The sequence below is a fragment of the Lepidochelys kempii genome, chromosome 1 (genome assembly GCF_965140265.1).
Source record: "Lepidochelys kempii isolate rLepKem1 chromosome 1, rLepKem1.hap2, whole genome shotgun sequence".
NCBI classification, from domain to species: domain Eukaryota; kingdom Metazoa; phylum Chordata; order Testudines; family Cheloniidae; genus Lepidochelys; species Lepidochelys kempii.
This window is the reverse complement of record NC_133256.1, coordinates 55,045,873-55,073,163: the sequence shown is the minus strand read 5'-3', so window position 1 is coordinate 55,073,163 and position 27,291 is coordinate 55,045,873. Positions and strand designations below refer to the sequence as shown.

General features: G+C 39.9%; 1 protein-coding gene across 7 annotated transcripts in view; it reads right to left on the bottom strand.

Moving 5' to 3' along the window:
• Positions 1–27,074, bottom strand: part of INTS6 (integrator complex subunit 6) — a 77,582-nt gene extending 50,508 nt beyond the window's left edge. For 3 of the 7 annotated variants that reach the window (XM_073343184.1, XM_073343205.1, XM_073343202.1), the window contains exons 1-4: positions 25,672–27,071; positions 25,455–25,532; positions 24,599–24,748; positions 431–520 (exon numbers count right to left, since the gene is read on the bottom strand). In XM_073343184.1, coding sequence (XP_073199285.1) covers positions 431–520; positions 24,599–24,748; positions 25,455–25,532; positions 25,672–25,782 — 429 coding nt within the window. In that variant the 5' untranslated portion in view covers positions 25,783–27,071. The other 4 variants (XM_073343191.1, XM_073343217.1, XM_073343196.1 and 1 more) reach the window with 4 other exon arrangements.
• Between the last annotated feature and the right edge of the window lie 217 nt (positions 27,075–27,291).

Below are 27,291 nucleotides of genomic sequence, written 5' to 3'. Positions count from 1 at the left end.
ATGTATATTTACACTTTTTCAAGATGTATATGCTTCAGTACAATCCATTTATTCTGGTAAGTCCTTTAAAAAGCTATGTATACTCATTTGATAAGTGTGTCGAATATCCCAATTACCTTCAATAGAATGGTGTTCCATGTCTCTGCCAGTGTTTTAAATCAGATTGTGAAACTGGCAAACTGAGTATTTAGAAACTCTTCAAATCAGTTTAAAAACATATTCCTTAAAAATGCTCAAGTTTTTAGTGCTGAAAAGGCTTTCAAACCATTTCTAGCACAGTATGATTACATAAAAATGTCTCAAACTCAAGGAAACACAGTAAGTTTATCCTATATGTACATTTGAACATGTTTAAATAACTGGTAATCCTAACATATCAGCCTTCTATCAGAAAGTCTGGTACAGTAGATAAACAGTGATCAGACCTTACCTCATCCTGTATCCCACTTGTGGTAGTTAATTTACTCCCATCAGTAACTGTTATAATTATTGCTGGCTCCAGAAAAAAAGGGTTTCTTCCCTAAAAGAAAGTGTAATTACATTAGAAATGCTACGTTCAAATTTAAAAAGTTCTTGCTTAAACCCATAGTGATGCACCAAGGGCCTAATACACCACCCACTGAAGTCAAGGAAATATTCCCATTGACTTCAGAAGGTGATGGATTGGGGTCGTAGGTAGATGGTTTGGTTCCATGGCAATACTCTATGCTATGAATAGGTTCCTCAACCTTTTTACACCTGCAATCCTAGAGCCAATACATATGCTACCATACACCTAAAACAGGCATTTACGTTTATTGACTGTACATTTCATTAGGATGGATAAAAATCAATTATTTAAAAAAAAATCAAAAATCAGTTTTAATTTTAATCAGATTTATTTTATAAAATGCTTTGAGGAAAAAACCTATATAAAGATAAAGATACATTATAGCTCAAAGATATCTCATCATGGAATAAGGATTACAAATTCTAATTCTATACATGAATATATTGTCTCATAGTAATGTTTAAGAAAAGTTTTGTAAATGAGTTCCAATAGTTCATGGATTAGGGACCCAATCTTATGGGGTTCCACAGGCTTCTGTATAGATTATTTAGGTTAATCTTTCTATCTACCCAATGGGACTCAGTGCTCAGTCTAGAAGATATCATCAGAGATGCTTAGTTTTGCAGTTTTCAAACTGTGGATGTGTGTCTCCAGAGGTAACATGCTTGTTAACAGCAAAAGTGTTAAAATAAAATATATAGAGGTGAGAAATAACAGATCTCAACTCTACTGTCCCTCTGCAGATTTGTGTACACACAGTCAATCCCTTACCTCTCTCTAAACGTGCCAAGTTTCAAAAAGTTCAATGAATAGAAGACTGTTGGGGGCAGACTAGATCTGGACAAGGAGAAGTCTGGAGATAAATGTGAGAAGCGACGGACATATGCTTGTTTTGTTAAAATATTGTAAGTTTGCTGTTGAAGAAAAAAATCCAGAATACTTAACGTTGTTGTTTTAGTTAAATAAAACCACTTAAATACCTATCTGGTGATGTTCTCCTCCTAATACAGCATGGCAAGAAAATCCTCCAAATATTAATGATTAACCTGTTGAATTGGAGATAGTTCACCTCCCAATGACTTCATAAGTATCTGCTTCAATTACCTTTTGTAAATGAAATAACCAATCATTCATTTTCTGATATAGCAGTAAAACTATTGTGAAAAATTTTCAAAATAAACTTACTGTTTAAAAATATATAGTGTGTACCTTCTAAAAATGAAACATCTCTGAGTTGTGAAGAATATGTATTAAGGTTATGACAACCAACAAGAATGCACTTTTATGTAGACATCCATGATTAAATCGAGTCTTCCTGACTAGTGATTTAAATCAATTTGATTTAAATCAAATCCACCCTGCATTGCAGAATGTCATATGTTAAATTAACAAAAAAATTTTAGCCTTTTTGAGAATTTCATTAATTGCACATATGCAAATACTAAATGTTCAGTAAATCCAATGGTGCAGCTGTTCACAAGTGGAACATTATCTTCATAACCAGAAGAGCTTGCAACTCCCTCCACTACTACCGATCAAAAATTAAGATTTTCAGAATACTATAGGATCTCAAGAAAACATCTTCACAACCTAAAGGCTGATAACTTAATATTCTAGAAACAACAGGGTTACTTAGAACTGGGTGGTACCCAGTTATTTGGGTCACATTCCAACCAGAGTGATTTTCTCTCATGCATACACACACACACAAACACACTTGTTTCATTAACTATTTAAGTCTTCATAAACATTGACAAGCTTTCTACATCAGCGCCATTTAAGATACAGTGTCCAAAATTACAGAAGACATGGCTTGAAGGCCTTGGGGTCCAGTTCAACTCATCATTAAGCCCTGACAATCAGACCTACGTTGCCATTGGCACTTCCCATTTCCACCACGAACCTGCCAGGAACCTTCAAGAGAAGTATCTAGCCAGAGTGTTCCATCCATGCATGCGTCAATTCCGAGTGGGTTACTATAATTCACTATATCTGGGGTTGAAGATGGAATCCTGTGACAGAGCTCCAGGAGCATATCTCTGTTCTTTCTTCTGTCTGATGGTTTCCAGTCTGCTTCTGTTAACAGGTATGAGAAATCTTTGGCTAGGTCTTCACTTAAAATATAGCATTTTAAGTGAAGACACTTACTGCAGCAACTGGAAAGGTTCTCCGATAGCTATAAGTAATTTACCTCCCGGCGAGGCGTAAGCTAGGTTGACAAAATCCAGAAGAATTTTTTTTCACACCCTTGAGAGAGACATAGCTATGCTGAACAAACTTTTCAGTGCAGATCTGACCTTTAAAAACCATAACTGGGTCAGAATTCAGCTATATCAGTGACTACTTCTCCATCCATAATCCACCAAAACAGTTGTGCTCCTTTGGACAAAATAGTTTACAAAACTCAGGTCAAAGCATGAGAGAAAGCACTCTTAGTCCAGGGATTTGGCTGTGCAGAGACATTCCAGATATTAGACATTTCCATAATCTGACCATTCAGAGCATGCTGCAAGACCCTCCTCTTTGATAAATCTTTCCCACCATAACCAGTATATAAAAAAAACTCTGCCTCTCAGAGCTCCCCCTTTCTCTGGCCAATGGTTCTTTCAGCAGGTCTTCAGCGACTCAGCCCTCCGGCCGAGCCGTATACACTGTCCCCCCTTCCAAGGTATACAGTCCCAAGTTCTTATCATGGCCCTGGTATGGGGCGATAGCTCTTAGGCTTCTTCCCAGAGGTCCTGCCTTCTTCAGACACCCAGCTGGGGCCCATCTCAGTACCCTCAGCTAGTATCCTTTTCAGCAGCCCTCCCTGGGCTCATTCTGCAACTAGACCAGCAGAGCCCATCTCGGTATTCTCGTCTGGTAGGGCCAAGTTCTGTGCTCAGTCTGCCCACACTGACCTTTTGATGGTCCCACTGCTCTTCTATCCAGCCAGTCACCCGGTCTTTCGCAGGCTTCCCTGGACTCGATTTTGTCTGGTGAGCTCTGTGCAGTGAGCTGTCCGCGGTCCAGCTGTTCTTCTAGCCAGCCAGGCACCCAGTCCTCCCTCACTGAGCTCCACACAGCAACTGATGGCTCTCCTCTGCTGCTTGTCTTTTACTTGACCCTTCCGGCCCCTTATTGGCTGCTCCAACAGCTCCTCTGATTGGCTGCTCCTCTGCAGCCACTCTAGGCTGCCTGGAGGACTTTTCACTGCTCTATTCTGGGGCAGGGTGATGCAGGGCCATGAGGCCTGCAGCAGGTGGCCTCCGGACCTAGTCCACCCAGCCACACTCCTGCAAGGGTTGATGACATTGAACTGGTCTACATTGATGCTCTATAATTTAGACGTTAGATATATTTCGTGGTAGTCAAAGACTATAGATTAATGCAACAGCTGCACTTCAGTTGTCTAGAAGACCACAGAACAAGGCTAAAGATGAGCTGAGTTCAAGACCCCACGTACCTCATGCAACAGTTTCTAATATCATAAACACCTACAACACTCTGTCTTAAGGAATGGTGATATCATTTACAATGGGTAAATATTGGAAAAAGATTTCTGCTCAAAATATCTTTTTATTAAAATTTCTCAATTTTCTGACCAATTATAGAGGTCATCAACTCTTGAAGGAAACAGAGGAATCCTGATTTACCAGCTATGACTTTTCAATTCATCTGTAAGAAGGTATGCAGGACAAGCAACTTTAAATCAAGTACTGTAGAAAAAATATATACACAGAAGTTAGCAGTAGACTAAAAAGTTGTTTTTTCATGTAAATGGAAAGCTATACCAAACTATTTATTCCATGGATGTCTCGGTAGAATTTTATTTACTTTTCTAATAGTCTTTGTTTCCAATTTCAAAACAATCATTCAAATCCATTTTGCCACTGGCCTTTGTCCGAGTATTAAAGTCCTACACAAAAATATACTAATCCCCAAAATACCAAATCCTTTAATAGACTTAAGATGATATTAAGATAGACTTATGAGCACTGAAGGTGAATATGTATATCATATCTCTAGAGCTTTAAACATTAATTTGTTATATTTAATGCTGTACATAAGGCTGGCGAGAAGCCATGAACAGCAAATTCCAACTCAGCCTGCAGAAAACTGAGAAATTTACTTAGTTATCTAAATAGGCTTGCTCACAGACAAGTTCCTTACAGAAGGTGCATTACTGATGATTCTAGTTGATGAATTCAGAGTGGCAACTTGCTCCTGTAGGGACTTCAATTGATTGTGTCAAATAGACAACTAATTAGCTCAGCTGGCATTTTTCAATAGCTTCCAATACTCAGTAACTACTAGAGTTACTATCTTGCAACAACTTTGGAATAATTTTCTTCCCACTCTAGAGCCTTCTGGGCGGGGGAGGAGAATACCCAAAACTGAGGAAGAAGCATCTGATGGCAGACTGACTCATTCTATTCCTTTAGCAGATATTATCTGGGAAGTGGTAGAAGAAGTCTAAATTTGTTCCCTTCACTCACACCCTGCACTATCAAGCGCAGATGTGTACTGAAGTGAAAAGAAAAGGTAGTTGCTCCATTAGCTCAGCATAGCAAGTTTTAAAGAAAATTATATTTGAAGTTGGCATAAATAACAGGGAAAACTTGAAATTTGTTAGATTAATATAGAATATACTGGGAAATGAGGGCCTCAAACTCTTAGAATGAAAGTCCCAGTAAACCAGTAACAAGTTAGTATCTTAATTACTGTTAACATAGTATCCCAATACATCTCACAAAATTATTTTTGAATAGTTAAAATGTCATTTTTTTTGTCTCACATCATGAGGCAATTAAATCATGATGTTAGTTACCACTTACCCCAACTGGGGTATGTAGCCCACTGATCCCAAGCTTCCTTGACCAAGCAGGGACTGGGAACTCTTTGCAGAGCTCTTAAGTAATTCCCTCTAGTTATCCCAAGCCACATCTAGCACACTTTGGTCAATATGACACCTTCTGAAAGGAACCCTGGATCACCTCTGAAAGACTACAATAGGAATAAAGTTACTGATAGAATGTCATGATTTTACAGTGTAACAAAACATTTCACCATTATGTGCAAATATGTTTAGAGATCAATGAAAGCTGACCCAGATGTACCTACATAGATTCTGAGAGTTCAAAAAGTGTATTATAGGTAAAGCAAATGAAAGGTAAGACTCACATGAAGTGAAAAAGAAACCTTGCATATTCCACCTTACAAGATTATTAGGTTCTCAGTTCTTAAGAATGAAAGGACAAAGTACCTAAATTCCATTGCCAAATCCATCAGGAAGTCAAAAGTATATATGCAGGAAGCCTAAAGCCATAGGACCTGGATTTTAACCTGAGAAGTCTGATATTAGACCAGAAAGGAAACTAGTCTATTTAGGTAAACTAAAAGACTTGTGGATGGAAAGGCCATTCTTCCGAGATCAGAAAATGATCCAATCTGATTTCTGCTTTTCAAGCTGAGAAGTTTATCAGAATGCCTGTGCAAAAAAGATCTTGTCGTACTGAGAACAACTTGATTGCTCTGGATGCCTCCATTTCCACATACAACAGCTCCATCTGTCATAATTCATTGATAAAAAAGGGCCAAGTAGATCCCTATCAAGGTGCTAGTGCCACGTTCCTGACTTTGTTAGGAGATCACTTTCAGCCTCCTCTATTCCCTCACAGACAAATTTCCCTAACTAACTAGGGTTCACAAAATATACCTCCCAGCTGGCCAGATTAGCTTCAAATTAGTGGAGGTCTACAGACTACCATTTCCACTGGCCTTGAAATTTGTGGTCTATAATAGGGAAATCATTCGTTTATATTTGCTTTCCTTTGTCTCACTGCCTGCTGTCAGCCAGTAGCTGAAGGAATAACGTTAGTTTCCTCAACTAGTCTGGAATTTTCCTTCCAGCAAGAACATAGAGACATATTTATGATGTATATCCCAGTACCACCTAGGAATGCAATCAAGGGCCAGGAACCCACTGTGTTAGGCACCATGCAGACAAGTAACAAAGGGAACAGCCGCTGTTCCAAACAACTTGCATAATCTACAAGGTTCCAGGTAAGAAACAAAGGATTGAAGATTGTAAACTGGCACCATAACATATGACATTTGATAAAGCAAAGCAGAGTGTGAAATAACTGAAAGTTCAAAGTTGTAATAATTTTCAGTATAACAAGGAGTTATTGTCCTCTGTTTTTCATGCAGCAATCAAAATGTTTTAGTATATATCTCTGACAAAAAGAGGGACTGAAAGGTGGAATCAGAAGGTTCTGTAACAATTGTGTATGATTTGGGCAGTTAGGGAATGAGAAAGTGTAACTTGAACAGCAAAACTGAGTAGAAAGAGCAGGCTTTGCACCAGTGAGGAAAGGGTGAACGGGATGTGTGAAAAGAACATATGTGAAAGTAAGCTGAAGAAAGAGGGTCAGGGACTCAGAGCAGAGAAAACCAGACAACACAAGGAATAAAGAAGCAAAGGAGTACTCTGGTAAAATCAGATTCCCTCTTACTCCACTGAATATAGACTGCTGTCTTATATCTTTTGAATAAACACTTAAATTCATCCTCGTATGATAGTAACTCATTCTAGTGAGGGATAAAATGTGTTCAAGGGTCTGATACTACCACATACTGTAGTAAAATAATGGATTTTGGATCTCCATGCCTAATTTAGCAGAAGAAAGAGCTCCCTCCCTCTATAGATATCTTACATCATAATCATCATCTGTAAATCCAAGTCAGCTGTACAACTTCCACCAAGTATCTGGGGTGGAAGAAGCATGGTAAGGAAGAAACATACACAAAGCTGTAGAAATGCCGAAGTCCAGAACTTTGCAATAATATGGAGAATCTTCAACAGTGAAATAAAAGTAACAAGAACACAGTAAGATTAATGCAAGCACACTTTACAACCGAAAGCATGCAGATTTGATTGAGGAAACTGGGGAATTACTACTTTACTTCCCAGATCTAAAATAAGCCTCAAAAACTTAGTCTTGTAGGAGATGACAAAAATATTGGGTATAAAATACTCTACCTTCTTGGCTTTAAGGAACTGACTTGATCATCTCAGTATGAAAAAAAATGAATTTTTTTTTAGAAAAGTCCTCCAAGAGGTAACACTGAAAAGGGCTGGAGGCAGAAGTGGATAGAAAAGCCTCAGAGATTTAAAGGATCAAGAGGCAAAGAGTCTAGGCAGCTACCCCATCTAACTAGGTTTATTGTGACCATCAATGTGGAATCTTGTCTTGTTTTTGCTTCATATCTCAACTGTCAAACTCACGGATGTGGTATGTAATCCCTCTGCTCACTATTGAGGGGGTAGAGACGCTGAATATTTAAGACATCTTTTCTTCCAACTGTTTGCAGGCTGTTTGAGTCAGATAGGCATCAACAAGAAAAAAGTCTAAATAAAAATAATATCCTGTCAATTAATAATCATGTTTCACTTCCTCAGTAATGTGTAATATGACTACTAGTTCTTTAGTAATCTACAGTTTACCAGGAGAGAAGGGTAGACAGACAAATATCTAATGTAAAGCAACATTTACTTTTTGTTCAGGCCTTCATTTTGTATTAAGCAAAAGAAGTACAAACTCAATTTTACTTCTGTCTACAAGTCATCTCAGGAAAATTTAAAATAAAGACAGAAAAATTATACTAGCAGGACATAATGGATGCATATTTAAGTGCAAAAATAAAATGAAAATGAAAATGAAAATGCAAAGTTAAGGTTCTCATAGGATTTTATAACGTTAACCCTCCCACATTTACAAATATTGCGATTACTAACTAGGCTACTGAATGCAAAGCTAAATGCTGTTGTACCTACTATATGTATAATATGGGTGAACTACTGTCTCCATTAACCTTTTTGTTTTATCTAACCTTACTGTATTAACTAATTTTGCATTTAACAACTCAAGTGAGGTATGAGCACAAGGTACACATTTAATACTCTCATGTGACTTTCAGAACAAATTACATACTGTTTAGTAGAGCCACAAAGTCCACAAACTTCTGCCCTCCAAACACTGATCAACATAGTACAGCGAGCCAATGAATGACTGTTATTCTAATAAAAACAAATTTTGTAAGACAGTTGTTGGTGTATCTATCATTTCTTGGATCAGATCAATGTCACAGGGTCACCATCACTAGTCTGAGAAATTTAACAAAAAAACCAGAGACGTTAAGATAGTCCTTATGACTTTCATATTCTGTACTTCTCTCAAGTTTCAGTAGTCTTATTAAAATCAGTGACTCCTGTAAATATTGTAAATTAACGGTGACAAGCTTTCTATTATCGCATTGATCCCCTAACACCACAAATTATAATTTGAAGGTATAAGTAGTGAATCAGGTGACAATGTCTCTTTAAAACCTCTGTAATCAAATTAAAAATATATCACTACGATGACCATGTATGATGCTATAATTTTGCTTTGTAATTGTATAGCTAGCCAGCAGAGGGAGCACAAGTTAACAAACAAAAAGAAAAGAAGTACTTGTGGCACCTTAGGTGCATCCAATGAAGTGAGCTGTAGCTCACGAAAGCTTATGCTCAAATAAATTCATTAGTCTCTAAGGTGCCACAAGTACTCCTTTTCTTTTTGCGAATACAGATTAACACGGCTCTTACTCTGAAACAAGTTAATAAATATATCCCCAGAGCTGTGATGACCATCCAGATACTTAAACAAGGACCTAAATTAATCAAGGGCACATTTTACATAGCACTTTTCATCCACGGATCTCAAAGCACATATGAGATAGGTAGGTTTCAGAGTAACAGCCGTATTAGTCTGTATTCGCAAAAAGAAAAGGAGTACTTGTGGAACCTTAGAGACTAACCAATTTATTCTGACCTTGGAAAAGTCATTTAATCTTTTTACTTCTGTTAATGCATTGTTTAAACAATGCTTACCTATCTCATGGCACCTTAGAGACTAACCAATTTATTTGAGCATAAGCTTTTGTGAGCTACAGCTCACTTCATTGGATGCATACTGTGGAAAGTGTAGAAGATCTTTTTATACACACAAAGCATGAAAAAAATACCTCCTCCCACCCCACTCTCCTGCTGGTAATAGCTTATCTAAAGTGACCACTCTCCTTACAATGTGTATGATAATCAAGGTGGGCCATTTCCAGCACAAATCCAGGGTTTAACAAGAACGTCGGGGGAGGGGGTAGGAAAAAACAAGGGGAAATAGGTTACCGTGCATAATGACTTAGCCACTCCCAGTCTCTATTCAAGCCTAAGTTAATTGTATCCAATTTGCAAATGAATTCCAATTCAACAGTTTCTCACTGGAGTCTGGATTTGAAGTTTTTTTGTTGTAATATAGCAACTTTTATGTCTGTAATCGCGTGACCAGAGAGATTGAAGTGTTCTCCGACTGGTTTATGAATGTTATAATTCTTAACATCTGATTTGTGTCCATTTATTCTTTTATGTAGAGACTGTCCAGTTTGACCAATGTACATGGCAGAGGGGCATTGCTGGCACATGATGGCATATACCATATTGGTGGATGTGCAGGTGGACGAGCCTCTGATAGTGTGGCTGATGTTATTAGGCCCTGTGATGGTGTCCCCTGAATAGATATGTGGGCACAGTTGGCAACGGGCTTTGTTGCAAGGATAGGTTCCTGGGTTAGTGGTTCTGTTGTGTGGTATGTGGTTGCTGGTGAGTATTTGCTTCAGGTTGGGGGGCTGTCTGTAGGCAAGGACTGGCCTGTCTCCCAAGATTTGTGAGAGTGTTGGGTCATCCTTCAGGATAGGTTGTAGATCCTTAATAATGCGCTGGAGGGGTTTTAGTTGGGGGCTGAAGGTGACGACTAGTGGTGTTCTGTTATTTTCTTTGTTAGGCCTGTCCTGTAGTAGGTGACTTCTGGGAACTCTGCTGGCTCTATTAATCTGTTTCTTCACTTCCACAGGTGGGTATTGTAGTTGTAAGAATGCTTGATAGAGATCTTGTGGGGGGTGGGGGGGAGTGAGAAAACCTGGATTTGTGCTGGAAATGGCCCAACTTGATCATCATACACATTGTAAGGAGAGTGGTCACTTTAGATAAGCTATTACCAGCAGGAGAGTGGGGTGGGAGGAGGTATTTTTTCATGCTTTGTGTGTATAAAAAGATCTTCTACACTTTCCACAGTATGCATCCGATGAAGTGAGCTGTAGCTCACGAAAGCTTATGCTCAAATAAATTGGTTAGTCTCTAAGGTGCCATGAGATAGGTAAGCATTGTTTAAACAATGCATTAACAGAAGTAAAAAGATTAAATGACTTTTCCAAGGTCAGAATGATGCAGTAGTGATCAGGCATAAAATGCTGGTGGTCTGAGTTTTAAGTCCCTTGTTCAATCCAATAGATCACAAGACAGCCATTCACAAACACTGTAGGAGCATTAGTCTTACTACCTTCACAAAATTCTTTTTAGGCTAATTACACATTCTACCTACATAAAATTTTCCCCACTTGTCTCAATGGCATACAGTAAATTTTGCCTACTTCGGTAGAGAATTACTGGGTGCTTCAGATGGCTGCCATCTTGTACCTTAGAGGTAGCTGCAGTACAGTTTTGATTAAATGATCTGTGTATATGCAGTTTGTACAGTCAGTCATTCTGTAGTGCAATTTAGAATCTTTGGACAATAAGGTGCTAAATATATAAGTGAAAAGTGACACACAACATGAAATAGTCACCAAGTGGTATTACATAGCAGAGCATATGTACAATATGAGACTTCTGATAATCTCCGATCAAAACAAACTCAGACTCATAACTGAAATATATCATTCAGTTAGAGTAACAGCATTTGTTCTCCTAGTTTTTATGCTTAGAAACAGACAACTTCATGAAAAGGTTGCTATATTCACTATATAAAACATTTGACAACTTTTCAAAGAGAAACTCTAAAATGGTCAAAAAATGGAACAGCTCTTGCCCCCTTCTTCCTCCCACTGACAGGTCTGAGGAAAATTGGCAAATAACAGAGCAACAAAATGCAACCCACAACTGTAAGATACTTTATAGCTGAATGTTTTGATCCTTCTGACACAGTACATTAATAAATTCAATAAACATATTACATAAGAACAGCCATACTGGGTCAGACTAAAGGTCCATCTAGCCCAGTATCCTGTCTTCTGAGAGTGGCCAATGCCAGGTGCTTCAGAGGGAATGAAGAGAACAGGCAATCAAGTAATCCATTCTAAATAAGAATTAGAGGGACACTATCAAGGTTTGTAAGACCCCAAAACAAAGGACTTCTTCCTTCTGATTAGTCTATGGTTACCAGAAAACCAGTGAAATCATGCTGTGACAAATGTCATGAGACTGAAAACTGAGAACCAGAGGGAAAGGAATTTGTATTTTCAATAGTCAAAACTTTGTTTTTAACAAAAATTTAACACCAATGGCTAGCAGTCAGAAGAGAGGAGCTACCTTAAAAATTTAGCAATATGCACAACCTCTACAATGAATCGGTGAAAGCTCAAAAAACATCTTCTGAGACCCTCTTTTTCCCCCCAAGAAGTCCTCCAGCAAAAACAGGAAAGATCAAACATGACATTCCTAATTATATTTTTAAAACACCCAAAAGTTTCAGACATTCTTGAAATACCATAAGGCAGCAAAAAGGTCCCAACGCGAGTTTTCAAAAATCTCTCTGCAGTTCATTTTTAAACTAGCATTTTTCTAGTTTTGCCTGAGTTTGTAAATTTCTGAAACCAAACAGTAATACACACAATTACCAGCACATCAGATCTATCTTGAACTGTGCAACTGGCTGCTTAATGGAACATTTTACTGGGGGTGCTTGGTGCCACATTATCAAAAGTTCATAACTTTAAAATTTTTCTGAGCTCACAAGTCTAGCTAAGAAAGTGCTGCTTATTAAGACTGTTTAGCTACTAATTGTGAAACTTCAGCCTCTTTAGAACTGTTTAAAAAGATGGTCATTTTGTTTTACACAAACTAGAAAAATGTTTATTCTCTAATAACCCCACAAAGCCTGATAAGCTTTTGCTCAAACACAAAAAGGCCAAGCACAGAAGATTCAATACAAAAGGTACAACATTTTTCAGTGTATGTTAATATGCACGTATAGAGATGGGGGAAGAGGAGTCTGAATCAAAATGGAAGCACACATCTCACTGAAAACCAATGGGACTTGCGTTCCTAAGTCCTACAGACCCTTTTAAAAATCCCCCTGCCACCTAAAAAATCAAAATGGATCAGGGATATAAGTGAGATGGAAATTAAGTAAGAGCTAATTTAAGTGAATTGTAGCTAAAGGATTATATAAACGATTTTAACTTTTTGGATAATAAACTTTAAAGTGCTATAAGTTAGACTACTTCCTTGATAAATTTAGAGAAATAATAAAATCCTTGAATCCTGAGCAATTTGTGATAATCGGACCAATTTTTAAAGGTATTAGGTATCTGGTGGGATTTTCAAAAACACAGAGGTTCCTAAAACTCATTAATTTCAATGGATATTAGGCACCTAGATGCTTTTGAAAATCCCATATGATGCCTAACTACTTTAAAAATCCTTCCCAATATCATATTGCAGGTCACTATCAAGTAAAGGCAAGAGCATTGAGCTAAGTACACCTAGTGAAGATCAGGAAATAAGAATAACGATCGAGCAGTTCTGTTGTATTAATTTAGTATCACTTTTGATTAAAACCTAGAATTCTCAACAAAACTATTGCTAAGATGTTTAAGATTGGGTTGCACTACAGAAAATTAAAAATTAAGTTTTGCAACTAAAATCAAGAATGTCAGTTTAACGGAAAATATTATAGAATGACAGCTACTGACAGTACATCTAATTTGCTTAATTTTTTTAAATACAGAAGTAACGATTTGTGAGCGAATGTACTATAAAAATGGCACTCTTGTATTCAGTTTAAAACTCATCATCCAACTATGGTACTGATTCCTGCTTACTAAAATGCAAAAGAAAAAAGTATGCACAGCTAGTTGCAGATTAAGAGAGAAGCCCACACACATATGCTAGTGTAATCACTTAGAAACTGGGATTCCCTGCCCCCAGGTCTTCTCAGTGGCCTAGTGAATGTACTTAAAGTTATTTAGAATCTAGTCATATTTCTGTCTAGTTATAGTTTTGATTACAACTGTTGTACAAAAAAAGTAAAATCATCAGATTTAAATTTTGGGCCTAGATAATACCCTTTTTATAAAGAGTATAAGTAAAAATACCTATTACCTTCCCCCCACCCCCAAACCCCTCCTCCAAAATTAGCAGCTTTACCTTTAAAATCTATCCCAAGGAATTTGGATTCCCAAGCTAGTTTTAGTCATGTGTTCTAAAGACATCTGTAAAGAGCTTGATGCAAATCCAAAAACAATTGGCTTCACTGGGCTTTAGATCAGATCCTTAATTATTGCATCCTTTTTGTTTTACTGGGTTGATAATTCTTTCCACACTTACGATTATTTTTTAAAATGTACCCTATGAAATGGAGAAGGATTGGGTGAGAAGAGGTATCCATATTCAGGTCTTAACAATTCTCCTTAAATTGTGCATTAAAATAAAAATTGGATCACTCTCCTTTCATCTAGGTTAACATAACATACAGATTCCATTTGAAGGTTTTTTGGTTTTTTTAAAGACATGCAAAGGAGTTGACTAATGTCACTAATACAACAGTGAACAAATAAAAATGAGACCAACAAATATATTGCTAAAGAATGCCATTAAGAAGAAGAGGTAGCAAGGTGTGGAGCTAAATACAGTGTGACAGAGCCAACATCATCACTAAAATCAGTGAAAAAAAAATTGAGCTTCTACAAGAAAAGATATATTCTTGTGGTTAGGCAGGGGACTGGGAGTTAGGAGATCAGGTTGTATTCCCAATGGGACCAAAGACTCCTGTGTGACCCCGAGCCAGAGTACTGAGAGTTCAATTTGTCAATGTTTGTAAGGCAGTTTGAGATGCTTAAGTGGAGGGGCAAGAAAGATCCAAAACATCATGTCCTTGCTAGATTCCACAAGCAAGCACTCCAGCAGCAGTGCCAAAGAGAATTTGGCACTGGACTTGAAAAGGAAATTGGATTAGAAAAGGAAAAAAGGATGCATGGATGGAAGTTACTGTATTTTGATTACTTTATATTTAGGTATATTTTTAAAAAGAATATTAAAAACACCCCCATTACTGTCATAATTCTGTACATGCTATATCTTGTCTGATTTTTTGTAACTGTGTACTCCACTTGTGTACCACTAACGTACTATTACAGTATAGTTACATAATGCTATCATTCACCGGAGACAACAAGGTATACTAATGTATATCAGCCATAGCCTTTTAGGAGGTGATGTTATCCACCGTAAGGCTGATTTTGAGCAACTTTCTTCCAGGTCTTCCCTCTGGAACCTGAGCTACATATAACATACTCATTACCCAAATGCTTTAGGTCTACTCCAAGTGTATTAAAGAGCAGAGACTCGGAAGATGCTCATATTTAGTACTCTAGCTCATTTAGACAGCAAATTTTGATTTACATGAAAAAAAGAGGTCAGTCACTTAGATTCACCTCAACTGTTGCTGTTCTGGCTGAGTTCCACACAGTTCTTTGACTGCAAGGAACGGTTGTTCACATAATATATGGGAAACTCAAGATGACCCATCCACAGGAGTTACCACACCAGACAGATATTAGTATGTTGCCTCTAGCAGTAGCCAGTAACTCATACCACAAAGAAAGGAAAACCCATTAACAGATCAAGGCAATTGTGAGATACTGTCAATTGAAGATGACTGGGATGGATACAGGAAAAAACTTAACACTTGTAAAGGCAATTATTTTATGCCCAGAAAATTCAGTTTTATGACTCAGGTGAAAACATGAGGTCTTGTCAACAATAGGGCATTTAAGCACATTTGAGCTGTTAGTTACAGCTAAACATATTTTCAACCTGCCTAGTATGTGTTTGGAACACATATTTATTTGGAAACCATAGTACTAAGTGTGACAGAGTCTATACCACACTTTCTAGTAGCATAGCTGTTTAAGAAAGCCTCTGAAAGCCATGTAACTGTGCTAGTTATCACCATGTTCAGAAGATGTTTGTCAGACATAGCTCTGCCAAATCCATGCTTGACAACCATTTTAGAACAACCATTGTAGCTAGAATAGTCGTGGCTTGTAGCTTGGATAGGACCAGAATCTCACTACATATTTTCCTTTTATGAAAGGTAAAATGCAATCAGGAAAGTCTTACTGCCTTGCTCCCAAACACAAGGGCTCAATTTATTCTTGTTGATATTAATATCCATGCTATTAAATACTAGTGACTTTCCATTTATTTGTAATAATAATTCAATTTAGGACACTAGTCCAGAACTTGAGAGACCTGGGTTGAGAGACCTGCTCCACCACAGACATCTTGTGTGATCTTGGGCAAGTCACCGTCTCTATGCCTCAGTTCCCCATCTATAAAATATGGATTATACTATTAACTATCCCACAGCAGTGTTGAGAGGATAAATATATTAAAGATTGTGAGGTGCTCAGATACAACAGTAATGGGGGATATATACATACCTAGAGAGACAGAGATAGCTGTACAGTAGATTTTTTTAAGGGTCTAGTACAGTCAGGAGCCAAGGTCAGAGTACAAAACTCATTAAACATTTCCCAATTTAATTTGAATATAATGTTTTAACAGTGAAGAATCTACATGTCTACACACTTTTCAACTAAGGTGGGATATAGCAGAGGAAAATGACTTACACAGCTATGGTAAGATTGTATGAAGTTAAGACTACTGATACGCATGTATCCTTTGAAAATACTACAGAGAAATTACACATGGTGACCAAAAATAATGGAACTGTCACTGGTGAAGTTACCTTTAAAATAAGAAATCTGTTGAGATATAGGAAAGATTTGCTCTAATTGCATTTAGAAAGGCCACCTTCTGTTCAACCCACCCCAAGAAAAACTGTGATACTTAAAATGAGAGGAAGACTGACCTACCCTTTAGGGAAAGAACTAAAATTAACTCCACCATTCTCATGTCACTGCATACAGAATGTACAGCTTGATATGGCCCTGGATCACCCAGTTATTAAAATAGCCAGGCATACCAAATGTGTTCTCAGACTGCTGAATAAATAACAGAACAATGGCTGAAAACAACTGAAAACATGCCCAGATAACACAAGGTCAAAAGGCAACAGCTTGAATTGGAAACATGTTCTTATAAAGGAAATTTGTACAGAACTGGGAATACTGTGTGAAATGAGACATATTGTACAATTTCTCTTCCTACTAGTATTCAAACAAGTAGAATTTTGTGTAATGTATCTTTAACAGAAGAGGGATGGGATGGAATCACAAAGTTTCACAAGAGGTAACAGTGATAGTTTTAACTGTGGACAGGAGAGTTCTGAAGTGTGTAATAGTAGCACCTCCCCGTAGCCCCCAAGGAGAGGGACAAACAAAGCACAATACTGAGCAGGATTTATCCAGATCACTTATTTGAGGTATATGAATTTTTTCAGCGTCTTCCTAATTATACTTGTTGCTTTTATTCAACTTGCTTTTACTTACCTGACACTTGCTCAGAAAATATTTCACTAAACTCAGGGTATAAGAAAGGTCTGAATTGCAGCCTTACCAGTCAAGGCTTAAGCAAAAACCTATTTTTCTTCCAACCCCCTTCCCTACAGTATATTCCTGCCTTTCTGAGGGCAATTAGCTCTGATGACTTGCAAATGGGTTAGTGGAAAGGCAAAACTATTAGTATTGATATATCCAAGACACAGGGTGCAGAGACAAAGACAGACAACAGGGGATTCAGTTGTCCATCCCAAGGTGTACTTTTCCTTTAATTACAAGTACATACTTAAGATGTACATACTTAAGTACATGCCTCAAGATTCAACATGATCAAAGCCTCATTGATATATGAATATCAGGAAATACCTCAAATAAAAGATACCTCCTTTCCACTCATGGAACAGGATGATAAGAATGTTTTATATCAATGAAAATAAGGTAGACTTCATGCAACCTTGTTTACCAGGATGAGTCTTACTTTTTAGAACTTCCTTTAAAAACACATTAAGCAGCCTAAGGCTAGATAAATGGCATACATGAACGTGGCTCAAAATCTAGTCACCACTTTAGATATTCATTCATTTATTCCAGAGTAAAACAGGTCACTTAGCTGGGCCCAAGCTTTGGGTAGAGATCTAAAACTAAGCATGCTTTCTTGCAATGGTCCCCCAGTGGTGTTTACTGCTAACTGATACTGTGGAACAAAAGAGGTATCTGGAAATTTAAACTACTCTAGGAAAGCAGTGGAGGGGATGGCATGCCTAGAGATCAGAAAATAACTCCTTATACCAAAAATACATAATTGGAAGGCAAAATACTCAAGCTCAGTGCATACCACCCAATATGGAAATATGAAAAGGCAAAGATTCCAGCTCACCCAAGCACTCTGTATCCATGCCTTTAACAGAAGCCTAGAGTCAGTTACTGATTGAAGGCTTTGGACGCGTTTACATGAACACTACTTCGTAGACTGTTCCAATTCCATTTAATAGCGAGATTTTGAAGGACAGAGAATCCTTCTGTGTACCTACTGCTATCAATTAACCTCCTTGTTGTTTTTGCAACTGTCAGGCCTTAAAAGTGTAGTGCTCCTGCTTCCTAATGGATGAAGTTCTCCCTAGACTGGGTTACAGAGTTGCTCTGAGTAGAATTTTTTTTTTAAAGAGGTGGGGGAGAGGAGAGAAAAGAAGACGCAGTTACTCTAGAGCAGTACAAGCTTCTATCACCACCAAAGAGAAAAAAAAGAAACTGCCTTTGCAGCAGGACAAGTCTGACAAGGCAGGAAATGTTCGTCTAAACTTGGGTTGCAAATCTGGATGTGCTCTCAAAGCACAGGTCATTCCACTGCAATACTTTTCACCCTTGACTGCCAAGAGATTTATACTTGAAAGATTTTAATTTTTTGTAAGCAAGGGATTGCAGACAAGATAACTACATTCTCTACCCCTACCCAAAGTCATGAGCTCCAGGTCACATGATCCACAAGCCCATTAAAGACACTTGCCATACCTTCGAACAGCCCAGCAGCTTTAAGGACATCTAGCCAGAACCCACCTCTCCGTGACAACACACTACAAACCTCTACAATCAGTAACTACAAATCTGCAATGTCAAACACTACTATTTAAGTGACTATTCAAAGAAATCAAATCAAACTCAGCATGACAACTAGCGAAAAATGAAAAGGAGTACTTGTGGCACCTTAGAGACTAACATGCAAATTAAGACATGATATAGTGAGGCATTATTTACAACACCTCACTCAAAAGATGTTTAGATAAAGTGGCATTATATACATATACAACCCCTTTTACCAAAGTGACCAAGTTTGTGACTTGAACCTCAATTACCAAATATATTAAATTTAGGTTACTCAGTGACACAGGTGTGAGGAGCCACAGATGGAAACAATTCCAACAATTTGGACAAAATGAAGTCTTTCCACAAGCATAAATAAGATGCCTCTCTTACACAATCTAAATGTTCTACAAATTAGTAGAAGTTCACATATTTAAGCCAAAAATACTGATCCTCTGCCGACCAATGTGAAGCAAGCTTTATTGTGTAAACATTCCAATGATCAGAATAAATAAAAATCTCTTGCATCTACAAATAGCTTTAATGAAAAATTAAGTAAAAAATACTCGAGTAGCGATCAATCTAAAATGAGGTTACTTGAGAGAAGCTTGCAAATTGGATAAAATTTGGATAATTGGGTTGTTTAAAAACATCCCATTATGTGCACAAAACCTCTCAATGTACAGGATGATAAATCTCTTTACAGCCTTTGGCTTATTCCAAAATGGCTTGAGATAGCCTTCATGTATTTAAGATTCAAATCTGATTTTAGGTTATTTTCTGCTTCAAGGTTTCTTTCCCACGTATTTGTAAATACTCAAAATCAGAGCTCACCAAAATTTTTCAGCCAAAACTTTTTTCAGCAAAAAATGGATATAGTGACACCAAAATTTTGCTAATTTGTTTTGATTTCACCAAATTGTTGGGGGGTGGGGGGACACAAAAAAAAACTTCCAAAAGATTCAGAACATTTTGTTTCAACATTTTCAGAATGCAACATTTTGATTTTTTGGTTTGAAACCACTTTCTATTTAAAAATTCTCAACAATGTAATTAAAAAAATCAAGTATTTAAAAATGGTCAAAAATGAAATAAAACGTTTCAATTTTGACAAAACATTTTGTTCAACTCAAAATTTTTTTGACTTTTTAAATTGCAAACTAATAAATAATGGCTATTTGTCCAGCTCTACCTGAAATGCACTGAACAAAATTAGGAAGACCTTTGCCAAGAACAAGGATGTTGTGTGGTATTACAGTAATTTTTCATGGAATTTATATTTTATTCCATGTAATGTGTTATTTAGTGTGAAGAAGAAGAAGTTTCTACTTTAGAGAAAGTCCACTTTGATTATAGGAAAATATTCTTTCAGAAATTTGTAATCTGGGCTGTCTTTTGTTACAGTAAGTCTGCTCTTGAAATTCAGTTCACATCTCATGGGTCAGTTTCACTGAATCAGCCGCATACTTTAGAAGTTTGATTAAAAGCAAGGTACATCTGTAGAGATACTGTGTTGGTGTCTGATAACAGAAGTTTCTACCCAAAACATGAGAGAAAATTTCACGCTGGTGAAAATTTGAAAAGGACATCATACAAAAAATGTTGTTAGCTTGAAACACTCTTGCCTTAGTACTTTGTGAAAACATTTGTTTAAACAAGCACATTTTCTCTTAGCATGCACCTCATACTGTACTGGTCCTGCAGTAAGAGAGCATGGTAATGACCCACTCACCACAGAAATAACTGTTTGCAAGACAAAGTGCGCTAGGCTGCACAGAATCAGAGTTTTAGTGACTTAAAACAGATCCATCAGATTAAATCTTGCAGCACTATTGTACTTTTCATTTATATGCATTAATTTTTACTATTTTGGTGTTACATACTTTACAGCTTCAATAGTTTATGGTTTCACTACCAAATTCAACAGTTTGCAGTTTGTCAAGATAGGTATTTAGATGGTCCACTACGTTTCTGCTGCATTATTTAGGAAGTTACATACTTCTGTTTTCCATTTCAGAATTAACCACAACTTCAAACACTAGTAGTATTAACCTATAACCAGTTACAGCAAACTGCATTTAATATTAGTGATATTTAACTTTATCCATTAAGTTAGGTAGCCACAATTTATCTAGCAATCACGAAAAACCATAGTGACAAGATGCATCACTGTATTGCAGGAGGTGATTGAGGAAAATCTGCTAATAAGAGGTCTAACAATTCAGGCTAGTGTAAGACAATGGATAGAGAAGCTGATCAGAGAAAAAATGTTATAAAACAGGTCAGTTAGGTAAGTGCAAGCTAGGCTAGCAAAGTTACAAGGTGATGTGATAGGCAGCAGATGTATAAAGTCAATGTATTTAAATGGTGTCTCTACTATACACATTCACATTTAAGCTGTTTTTGTTACTGAAGCTTACCTAATAAAGATCCACAGTAAGGTGCAGAGGACCAGTACCTTTTACTGGTAATATTAAAGGCTAACACTTTCTTTAAAAACCTCGTAAATTCATCTATCAAAACCAGTCTCAGACAGTGAAATACATGAACGAAACTACTCCACTTTGCGAATGCTGTTAGAGCCAAGCAAGGATAAGATATGGCTTAACATCAAATGGAAAGTGTTACACAAATTAAAGGGACACAGCCAACGTTTAAAAAAAAAAATCACATTTCTGTCTGAAAACTTAACTGCAGTAGATGCAAGTTAACCCTTAGATTATAACTTACATTAGGAAAAATATTTTTCCTCTAGTCAGGCCAACTGTTCTCCTATATAGTAAGAGAGTTTCTCCTTTGTTAACAAGATCCTTAAAAAATGAGGGAGCATGAAAATCCTTGTAAAAACACTAACAGGGGTTTATAAATTCAGGATATGTTTAAAAGCTCCTCTGTTAGAAACTAGAACTTTTAAAAATAAATTAGGTTGTGTCCCTTAAAGATCCAAATGTGAAATTATGTGATCGAATACATCTGTGCAAGTGGTAACTCAAACACTGTCATTATCTGTTCATGAGTCGGTACCAATGCAAAATACATATAGTGAATTGAGATATTTGTATTAAGGTCCAAACAGAGGTGATACAATAAAATATGCAGCAGGAGTTTTCCTCAAGTTTAATTTCAGAACAAACATTCAGCCATCAGTCCGATCCAGGAAGTCTGCTGATGGTGAACTCTGGCCAACTTCAAAAGATGTCAGATATAACAAGTGTCCTAGCAATTTAGATAAACAATTCAGAAGTTGGATGGTTTAACCAGACTGAATCTCAGTAAGTTTGACACGTCTTGTCATTAGTATTGAAAAGAGGAGCACATTTGTTCTACAACTCAAGTACTAGAAACAAAAGGAATCTGAACAAATATTTTAGAATCTTGCCAATCCAATGGGGGGAGGGGCAGATAAATAATTTAGTGGAAGAGAGAGCCTGATATAATTTCCCAAATGCTTCATTAAAAAATGTTTGTATGGTTCAGGTAGTAGCTTCTCGAATACCTATTAGATCTTGTTTATTTGTAAATCATCCTGTCTTCTGAACCCAAGAAAGAGTAGCTTTAGCTACAGCTAAAGTAGACTGGTTGAGCTATTCAAGCAGTCTCAGTGTAAAAATTTTTTTCTAAGTGTTTCATTAAAAAAATTAGATGAGTAGGAGTAAGCTACTGTCTCCAATATTTCAACAATTGAGTATTCTTACCACCTTTGTCTTTCTGAATTATTCCCATGTCCTTTGCAACATGTAAATTTTAATATGTTTATTTTCAGAACAGTAGTTTAACGGTGGATCTTCCCATTGCTGATGTCAGTTGACAGGACGGCAATATGTATTGCTTATAGGCCAATGTGAACTTCAAGGACCAGTTCAGTCCCAGAAGTGAATTCCAGTGAGCCCACGAAAGCTTATGCCCAAATACATTTGTTAGTCTCTAAGGTGCCACAAGGACTCCTCGTTGTTTTTGCTGAAATTTTAGTCTAATTTATGAAAAAGTTCTAGTCTGATAGTGGTGCTACAATGAGAACTAGGGACTTCAGCAGCACAGGATCTAGCAGAACAAATCTATTTAACACATAGACATCTATTTTTGTAAAGGACACCGAAAAGTTCAGAAAAGATTGTTTAATCATGTGAGTGAATATTTGCATGTACCAGAAACCATTCTCTTCTGCTAAGTCCACCACACATGGAACAGTGTGAAGTATCTGATAAACTTTGTTTAGAAGTTATCAACTTATAATATCTAGAAGAGTAAGGGTGTTTCTGAGGTCAGAAAGAGACCTGGAATCAAAGATCTAAGGACAAGACAGACCAGGCGCAAATGAAAACAATGCAGATGCTCAAAAGACAACAAAAAGCACTCGTTCTTCAACGTATAACCAGCCAATGAGAGCCATGGCATAAACTCAGTTGCCCACTTGTTAAAAAAGACTAAGTGAGCATAGCTGACTCACCCAGGGCATGTAATATTTTATGGATGAATATCACTGCTGTATTAATTATCAATAACCAGGGCAAAGGGTGGATATGGCAGGGGGGGTTTGCACCTGGGAGGGTAAGTTTTCATGAAAACTTCGTAAGGCTGACCTAACAAACTGGAATGAAGGAAAGCAGAAAAACAGGTGAATGCACATAGGCCTATAAGAGGGCAACGCATGGAAACAGACTAAAGAGATTAGCTGTGTGTGTGGAATTGGTACATTTCAAAGTTTCATTACTAGGATTGCATTCAAAAACATGTTTAGGGTGACTTGGTAGTTTAGTGGCAGTGCAACACTTTTTTTTTCCTCCTACACAAGCAGAACATGGTAACGCAGAGACAATATGCTCAGCCTCAGAGCGTTTGGCTGAAGCAACTTATTTCATTCTCTAGTGAAACAAGCAGCAACAGCCTTTCTTCCTCTCAGAGGGCGTTATGTCACAGGAGAAAATAAAAAGGGGAAATGTGAGGCTAAAAAGTGCACAATATACATTTAATATGTGTACCCTCTGGTAATGCTCTCCACTACTATGCAAAACAAAACTAGGGCTGGATTCATAGTCCCAGTCTCTTACTCGTCAGGCCAAGAGCAACTGAGAGTGTTTCTAGGGCATACACTCAACCTGAGGGAGAATGGTAAAGAAGTGCCTCTTTGTTCTACAGTGACCCATACTATTGATTAAAAGGTAATGTTGACACACTCCAAAAGAAGTCCTGTTCAAATCCTTCTGAGCCAGAAGGATGGCAGCTCCAGTACAGGCTGTCAATGAAGCCAGAGCTTTTCAGGGCTTTAATATGAGGGAAACAGATTGAATGATATGGGGGTATGCAAAGACCAAAAGCAGTGGTCTAATTAATGAGTAAAAGAAGATTTGACATGTAAGATTAAACCTCTGCTCCATTTAGCCCAATAGTTTGGTCCCCACAGTGGCTAATAACAAGTGTACTTCAGAGGAAAGCTAAAGCCTCAAAGTGCACTCAACTGATTGTGCACCACTGTACATGGAAGAGAAAAAAATCTTCATGACTTCTGCATGCAATTGGCTAATGTGCTGAAATATAAGGTTTCATTATCTCGATCATAATAAATATACCAAAAGTTGACATGTGTGAACTGGAAAAAAAAAATCAATGCCTACATTTGTGTTTAAAAAACTTGAAGTTTCAGCCTGATATAAAATAAAAACTGAACTAAAGCTGGGTACAAAACAACATCGTAGTAATGGGTTTCTCAATTGTCTAAGCACTGTTTATTTGTACAGTAGCCCTCCTGTTATGTTTTATACTTCATATTTCATGAATAGAGGTTATTTTGCTCAACTAATCATTTGTGGTCTCTGAAAGGGTTTGTCTGTTTTTTTTTTTAAAAGGTTTTCCCCCTGTTTATATTCAACCTACCTGCCCATAGTTGTCTATGCCAGTTACTAATCTATTTAAGTTTAATAAATCAAAAGCTGTCCTTAGAGACTGGCCAAGAGTCGTAAGTCCTTCAGCTTGAAGGTTTTTCAATTCATTCATAAAGGTTGCATGGTTTTCTTTCCAGCCAGCCTGCAAAGAGAAAGGCAAGAATGCTTATCCTTCAGATGTTAGCTATGCACAAGGAGAGCCTTTTCTGTTACAGATTACAAAAATGGTGTCTTCCTCTCTTGCATGCATGTGGTTAAAAAATAACCCCCAAACTACTAACTCATCTTACAAGTAACTAAGAACCTCTTCTGTTCTAAAGGCTTCAAAGCTCCCCTCACCCCTCCCCCAAGCCTTCACGCCCCCTTGTCCCGCACCCAGCAGAATATCAGCGTTTGGTTTCACGGTCCAAAGAGTGAGCCTACAACTTACTGCGGGTCATTGGAATAACCAGAGCCTGGTCCCCGGCAGCGGACGGGGCCGGTCAATGACCTACAGCAGGCTCCCTTCTGATGTGTCATGTGGAGGCTCCGGGTCCCCACGCACGACGAGGGGGAAGCGCCCAGCCAAGGCTGCCCGGCGCGAAGCAGGTACCGCTCCTCGCCGCCCCTTGCAGCCGAACTCGCCTCGGAGTTGCTGTCACTTTTCCTAACTTGAATCAATATCCCCCACAGTCCATTGCTGCTCACACACCGCACAGGAAAAATGTCGGCCATGTTGATGTCAGCGCCGCCGCCGCTGCCAGAGCCTGTGTGTGCCTGTGCGGGGCGAGCTGCGCTGCGCCGCCGGGAGCGCGGGGGAGGGGCGGGCAGCCCGGCCCGGGGGGAGGAGGGCGATTCACGGGGGTTACCTTGATCGCGTGGGGAGGCTCCTCGAAAGTGACCAGCATGTACCTGTCTCCTCTGCTGGCGGGGTCCCGGGCGCGGAGCTGCGGGCACAAAGCGCAGGGTTACCCGAGGGAGCCAGCAGCAGCGCCCCACATGCGAGCCCCCGCCCGGCCCTCCCCAGCCCCGCGCCGGCACGGCGCCCCCCCCCCCCTCGCCGCCTGTCGCAGGCAGAGCCGGTACCTTCATGAAAGTCTCTACAGCGCCTTTGGCTATGTCCAGATAGGTGGTGCCCAGATGGGTGCGCTGGTTCATGGAGGCGGACGTGTCTATCAGGAAGAGTAAGATGGGCATAGTGCGGAGCAGCAGCGGGGCCGGCGGCTACATGGACAGGGGGCGGGGGGCAGACACGGGGGACGGGCGGGCAGTAGGAGCTGTGAGTGCTCTGCACAGGGAGGAGCGCCTCTCCGCCACCCCCCCCCCCGCCCTCCCCTCCAGGGAGCTGCCCTGCTCGCCTTTGTGTGAGGGGCCCGCTCGAGCCCTGCACGGGCTGGTTTATGAGGAGAAGGCGGACAGGGCTGCACGGCTGCTGCCGCCGCTGGCCCCCCTGTTGATGTTACTCAGAAGTTTCAGGCAGAGCAGCCACAACCCACCCACCCCGGCACTTTCGCTCTCTAACTGAGGCGCTTCCTCGCTCGCAGCCCGCTTTTAAGGCAGCCTGGGCAGGTCGGGAGCCGCCCCCTACAGGCACGTCCCCAAGCCACGTGACCGCCTTCCTGCTCCGCCATAGGACTCCCGACGACCCGTCATTAGCATATTTAAATCGTGGGGAAAGAGAAACGAGGCGGCTCCAGCCGTTAAGGGAAAGGCAGTTGATGAGCACGCGTTCTAGGGGTGCGCGTGCGCATTGCAGCCTCAGCGAGGGGGAGTAGCAATGACATAGGTGCCCCGGCTGCCTTGTACAGGGAAGGAAGCAACCCCCAGGAACATGCTCAGTGGGGCTGGATGGGGCACGGAGGGGGTGGGGGGAAGAGGGAGCCGGCAGGGCGGGCCGCGAGAAGGGGGTGGGGCCCGCGGGTGCGTAGGCCGGTCTCGGCCGCCAAGGAGGCCGGTACCGCGGCCGGGACGGAGCAGGATGCCCGGCTGCGGGGAGCTGAGGACCCGGGGGTCGGCTCGGGAGTAACGTGCGGGGCCGGGGCTCAAGCGCGAGGACAGTGGGAGCCGCTTTTCTGCGGGGCGAGCAGGCGCTGGAGGCCCGGGAGGCGGCAGGGCCTGGCGCGGGGAGCCGCTCGCCCACCGGCGGCCGGGGCGGTGACTGTCCTCTGCGCGCTGGCCGAGCAGCCCGCTCGGTCCGGTCCACCCGCGGCTCCCGCGTGAGTCACGGGGCGGCGCTTGCTGCTGTCCGCGGGCCGCTCCGGCTCCCGTAACGCAGGCGCCCAGAGAGTCTCCCTCGGGCTGCGGGAAGCCCTCGCTGGGATCCTTCCTGACGGCGACGCAGTCCCCGGCAGGGGCGGGCCCAAGGGGCACCCGGAACAGGGAGCGGGCGGGAGGCGTGTTCACGGGGGAAGCTCCGGCTAGGCCTGAGCTAGAGCGGGGGCTGGGAGCGCCCGTCCGCCCGCATCCGTTCCAGGGGCTGCAGGGACTGGAGGCGGGGTGTGTCTTGCATTCTGCGTGCGGAGGACACTGCCTCGTGGGAGGGTCAAGGGCGGAGGCTTTGCGGGGCGAGTCCTTCTGGGGGAGGCAATTGCCAGGCGTGGGGTGTAGCAACCATGTCTTGGGGAGGGGGGAGTGGGGGTAGATGCCTTTTCTGAGGGCGGCGGGACTCAGTATTACAGTCTCTGGAGGAATAAGCTGGGGCAGTTC